The 6,000-nt window shown below is 53.2% G+C and overlaps 1 protein-coding gene across 7 annotated transcripts in view; it reads right to left on the reverse strand.

The window, feature by feature from the left end:
* Positions 1 to 1,408, reverse strand: part of KMT2A (lysine methyltransferase 2A) — a 76,866-nt gene extending 75,458 nt beyond the window's left edge. For 4 of the 7 annotated variants that reach the window (XM_064268997.1, XM_064268996.1, XM_064268991.1 and 1 more), the window contains exon 1: positions 965 to 1,408. In XM_064268997.1, the coding sequence (XP_064125067.1) occupies positions 965 to 1,393 (429 nt within the window). In that variant the 5' untranslated portion in view covers positions 1,394 to 1,408. The remainder of the gene's footprint in view (positions 1 to 964) is intronic. The other 3 variants (XM_064268995.1, XM_064268993.1, XM_064268994.1) reach the window with 2 other exon arrangements.
* Positions 1,409 to 6,000: the final 4,592 nt, after the last annotated feature.

The raw sequence follows: 6,000 nt of genomic DNA on the forward strand, positions 1-6,000 counted from the left end.
CCACAGACACCTCCCCTCGCAGGGGCCCCCTTGCCCTAAGCTGGAGGGAAAGCCTGCCCCTCTCCAGGGGGAGTAATGGAAAGCTGCTCTTCCCTGAGCCTGGGGGACAGTGGGCTATTTTCTCCTCAAAGATGTCACTAATCCTTCATTCTAAAGGAGGGAAAGGGTGGAGTGAAGGTAGAGTAATTCCCTGCCACCGACAGGCTAGAAGCTGTAGTCCTGGAAGGGGGGGGGGGGACAGACCGCTGTGCGAGATCACCGTTATCTTCAGAGGAAAAGGGGTGAGGGAAGCAAGGTGGAGGGGAAAGGAGATTTTTCGGGGGAGGGGGGAGGCGGGGGGGGGCGAGAGGAGGCTCTATCTGCACCGGGTAGGGGTGGAGGTGAAGGAAGGGGGAGTGGCTGGCAATGCAGGGACCTGGCCCAGGGACGGGGCGAGGGTTTATTAGGTTTTCCGAAGCGAGGTGCTGGAAGGGACACAGGTCTCCAAGGGCTAGAAGAACGTGGCCCTGGATGAGGACATCACCCGAGAGATGCCGGAGAGGAAAACTGCCCTAGGAGTGAAACATCTGCCCAGAGAGGGAGGAGGGGATGTGGCGGGATCAGGTCTCCAGGAGGGAGGGAGGGCGGAATCTTGCTCGGATGAGGTAATCTGTGAAAGGGAGGAGGGGTTCAGTCCCGGGATGGGAAACCCCAGCGAGGGGGTCTGTGCCAAGGGATTTGGGGAAGGGGCAGGGGAAGGAGGGAGAAAGAGAAATACCCCTAGCCAGATGGGTCCGAACCCCGGGGTGGGGGCGCCTGGGGGTCTGCACCCACGTATGGGGGTCCCAAGATGGGAGGGCCATTTGCCCCGGGTCAAGGACCCCAGGAAGAACCCCAAATTGGGATGCTCCACAATCTTGGATGGGGGAGGGGGTGCTCCACAGAGGGTCGAGACCCCGGACCCGGGGGTTCCTCGCCCCCTTACCTCTCCGCTGCCGCCTCCCCCGCCGCTCTCCCCAAACACGGCCCGGAACCGGCGCAGGTTGGTGCCGATGGCGGCCGAGACCTGCAGCGCCGCGTCGAAGCCCGGGCCCACCCGGAGCAGGGCCGGCCCGGAGGAGGCTGAGGACGATGACGAAGACGAAGACGAGGAGGACGAAGAGGCTGCTGAGGCGGCGGCCGCTCCCCCTGGAACCCCGGCCCCGCTGCTTCCCGCCGCCGCCGCCGCCGCCGCCACAGCCGGGGGGGAGGGGGGCGCCCCGGGGCCGCCACCGCCGACCGGGGGCCCGGGGGGAAGCAGCAGAGCCGGGACGCGTTGCCGCGGGGCGCCCCCTAGGCCCCGGCGCCCCCCACCGCCGCCGCCCCCGGTGGTCCCGGGTCGGGCGGGGAAGCGCCACCGACAGCTGTGCGCCATGTTCGCCCCGTGAAGTGAAGCAGCGAGAGGGAGAAGCGACAACACAGGGGGGCGGGGAGGCGGAGGGGGGGCAGAGGGCCCCGGAACCTGCCTAACCCGCTCGGCGCCGCCCGGCCGCCCGCACCCTGCCGGCCGCTATACACAGCTCCGGGCCGCGCCCGGCGGCCCCGCAATCTGTATACGGGGCTCGGGCCCACGTTTCCGCCGCCCGGACGCTGCCGCTCCATCCAGAGTCCGGGGCCGCCTCCTCCTGCCCTCCCGCCCGCCCCGCAACCTGTATAACTGCATGCCCCGCCCTCCGGGAGCGGCATTGCTAGGGAAAAGGGGGGGGAGGAAGCCCAGGAGCCCGGAGCGGAGCGCGGGTTCCGGGGAGAGGGGGAGGGGGCGAGGGCTCGCGGGACGATGGAGGCCGCCGGGCTCCCTCTGCCTCCAGCCTCGGGAGCCGGGGGGCGATTACACACGTTCCCGGGATGCACTGGGAATCGAACTGCCCGGGAGAGCAGCTTCCAGTGTAACGCGGCTGCTGGGTCGGGAGCAGTGAGCCTTCTTATCCGCCTCGGGGCACGTATACGAGATGCGTTACCCCTAATTTATCGCTTCTAGAATAAAAGAGCCCTTACTGTATTGGGTTTATTGGGCTACATTGCAAAACAGAAGCGTTGACCAGTTTGCTATATGCCAAATAGGCCCTCAACACGCTTAAAAAAGAAGAGCCCCTCCCATTTTCACTGGACCTGTCTCCAAAATGCACAAACGGGGTGGCAGGTCTCCCGCCACTTCCTCGCCCTACTATGCACTACACCTGAGGAGCCTCTAGCTTTCGTGTCATTCTGCAAAGAGCAGAGCTGTGTTTCCCCAGCCCGGGTATTGGGGACACAGCGTGCTCTGCTAATGACGCGGGGTTACAACGAAGCCGAGGCTGGGTGGCTAACGGGGCCTGGAGGGAAGAGGCGGGCAAACGCGCCCCCGCCCCTTCTTCCTCCGCTCTGCCTGCCGCTGCATGCAAAGCAGACCCTAATGTATGCACGGAGAGGGAGGGGGCTCGCGAGCACGTTTCTGATTAAGAGACGGGGGAGGAGAAGAACGTTGGGCATTATGATACTCTGGGTGGAAGGGGCCCGCCAGCGGCGAGCTCTGCGAGCGGGGGTTAGTAGGCTGAGGGGGGAGGGGGAGGGGGAGGGGGAAGGAAGGAGGAGGGTTAGAGCGGGGGATGAATATCCACCGGGTTTACTTATTGCGGGAAAGAGTAGAGGGCGCCTCAAGCTAGGCGTTAGAAGCCTGCAAGGCTGGGAGAGCAGAGAAGGGATGGAGGGGATTGTACAGGGAGAATTGGCGTTGGCCGAGGCTGGGGGATCAATACACAGCCTGCAAGCCCTCGGGCAGCCCCCACCCCCCCAGCCGAGGTGGAGTTCGCTGGAAGGTCACCCAGCCTTCTTGGACTCCCGCACCCGTACAGCACACCGCCTGTAATTTTACGGCCTGGGGCGTCGAATTTGGGAAGGAGGGGGAGAGTCGTGGTGAGCAGGTTGCAATCAGCTCTGGCCCTCTGTAGGGTGCACTGCACGCCTCCAGAGAAGGTCCACGGCCTTCTGGTGCTGAAAACCTGCGTCCCTCCACTGGCGAAACATTTGTGCAAAGCGAGTGATGGGGTGGGGGCTAGAGGAGAGCAGAGAAAAGGGAAAAATACATGCAAGCTTCAACTCCCCCCAACTTGTCCTGGATCGATCGTCGTTCCAACCGCACAGGATGGGGCCCAGATGGTTTGCAAAGCGCACACTCTCACAACGCACACACAGAACCAGATTCCGTTGTTACATCGCGTGGTTTACTAGGTGCAAAAAGGATGGGAGTTGCAGGAGAGTCTCATAAACGGCAGCCCCAGGACTCTGCTAAGGACATAGACACCCCATTGTGGACGGTTTCTCCATTGCAATATATTTAGCGTTAGGCTCCGGGGTTTTTGCTTCGGTGTAGCTGCTCTGATCAGTTACAGATTGGCGACCACGTGGATTCCCTTAAGCATCCTGAGTTGTTCTCTCACTCACTCTCTCGCGTATTTTCCTTTTGTATTTGCCTTCCCCCTTTATTTAATGTGCGTAACAGACTGCAGAGGTAATAGGCAGGGGACTGGTGACAGGCTTTATATAATTGTATCAACAGGATTTCTTTTCCGCCCCCCAACCCCAGTCCTAAGAAAACATAAACCGCATGGGTTCTGAGTAATCTCCTTTGCTTCAGGCACACTTCCTTTAGCACAGGTGGGAAGTCTGCAGGTTGGGTGGGGGGCAGCAAGAAGAACGTCTCTAAGATTGTACGGAGTCCCCAGATTGAAGCCTCTGGGTAGAAAGACTCCTTAAGAAATCATCTAGTTTGTCTCTTTGCCTCCCAGCTAATCCAAAAGGAACCAAAGCAAATCAGAATTTGTTTTATTGTTGGAACTTTAAGGTCCGAAATAATAACAACTAACATTTATTGAGCTCTGTCTATGAGCCTAAGCCCTTTATGACTTTCTATTCTCACTACAATCCTATGAGATAATTTTGATTTTACCCATGGGGAACGGAGGCTTGGAGTAGTTTGCCCAAGGCCACACAGCTAGTAAGTTGCAAGGCCAAAACTCTTTGGGGTCTGACATCAATATCCATTAAATAATCATGAAAAGAAACTCTATGCCTTATTCATAGCTTAAGCTGCAAGTGCTTTATTTACTTTTTATTTTAAGATTTAATTCAGTTTATTTTTCTTTAATACTTACTACATCCATGTAGTTAAAAAGTTTACCCTCCACCCCACTCCCATTCTGAACCATCCTCCCAACCCAGCCATATTTTACCCTTTTGTAGGGGCAACTAACGTTATCAGTTTCTTATATATCCTTCCAGAAATAGTCTGTGCCTACACAGGCAAATACATATACAAGTTTTCCCATAAATGAAAACATATCAAATGCATTTTCCTGGACAATTATTTCACTTGTGTATCTTGGAAATAATTTCTATCAGTATACCTACCGAGAGCCTCCTCATTCTTGGGGCAGCATACAATACATGTAGCATCATTTACTTAACCGATTCCCTGCTGCCGAGCATTTAAGTTGTTTCTAGTCTCCTGCTACTTCAAGCAATGCCGCAGTGGGTAATCTTGAATATATGCCGTTTTGCAAATGTGAAAATGTCTTTGTAGTATAAATTTCTGCAAGTGTAATTGCTGAGTCAAAAGGTATATATGTTTTTAATTTTGATAGATGCTGCCAAGTTGCCCCCCATTAAAAAATTTTTTTAAAAAACCAACCCATTGCCATCAAGTCGATTCCAACTCCTAGTGACCCTATAGGACAGAGTGGAACTGCCCCACAGGGTTTCCAAGGCTGTCGTCTTTATGAAAGCAGGCTGTGCTTTAGCCATTGTGCCACCAGCATTCCTTTGCCCCCGTTGATTGTACTAATTTATGTTTCCACCAGCAATGTGTAAAAGTGCCTCTTTCCCCACACCATTCCAACAGGTTTAAATTTATTGATCTTTGCCGACCTAATAGAAATGCACATATTTTAATTATTTCCAAATTACAGAATGAAATTCTTAGGAAGGGAACCCCAAATTTTGCCCATTTCTGCAAACTGATAAATCACTTCTGGTCTGAAGGATCTCCCTTTTCTCCGCCCCTGGACAGATTTCTCATTGGAAACCTGTATTGTGGTAGAACAAATGTGGGTTCAGAGTCACAAAGCTGGGCTTGAAGTGCAGGTCCAATAACTGTAGCTCCTTGATCTTGAACCAGGCATCTAACTTCATTATGCCTCGGTTTTCTTTTGTAAAAGTAAGGATATTAATAACAACTTCACAGAATTATTATGAAGATTGAAAGACATAATCTAAGTAAAGTGTTTTCTTTCTCATTGAGATAGAAACATTTTCTCCTCAGCGTTTCTTTAATCACTGTTAAGGATGCCCTCTCTCAAATCAGCCATTTCCCTTCTCCAAGGGGGGCCCCAAATGGACACATTGCATCATTAATCCCAAAGATCCTCTAACTAAGAAAAGAATGGTGGCTGAGCCATTGAAGCTCGTCCAAAGAAAGGCTTGATCATCACCGAACAGAGGACTGCATAGAATCCTTAGTTGCTGCTTTCTTCTGGGGAAGGAAGGATCGAGAACTCCCAAACACATTAGCCTTCCACAAAGATGACTTTCTGTTAAGGAAGCAATGGATGCACTTTGTTATTGCCCTGATTCCGTGAGTTTCCATTACTGAGCTCCAAGAGAATCACATATAGCCACTTAAATATGCCTTTCTGTAAAGGATTAGGCATAAATAGTCCTGCTCAAAGGTAAAAACTAGATGGTTTTTGGACCATAAGCTCTTTGAGGACAGGAACCGTGTATTTCTTATCTTTGTATCCTCTATGTCAAGCAGTTTCTGTACCAGCCCAATTAATATTTGCAGAATAAATGACCCTTTCCGCTGCACTCTTGTACCCTGAGATTCATACCCAAGGGGTCTTGTTTTGTCAGAGGGTTTTCGCAGCGGCACTTGCTGAGCTTTTTTTTTTTTTTTTTTTTTAAGCATTTTATTTAAAATCATTTAAATTGTCTCCATTTGAAATTGTA

Source organism: Loxodonta africana, chromosome 15 (genome assembly GCF_030014295.1).
Source record: "Loxodonta africana isolate mLoxAfr1 chromosome 15, mLoxAfr1.hap2, whole genome shotgun sequence".
NCBI classification, from domain to species: domain Eukaryota; kingdom Metazoa; phylum Chordata; class Mammalia; order Proboscidea; family Elephantidae; genus Loxodonta; species Loxodonta africana.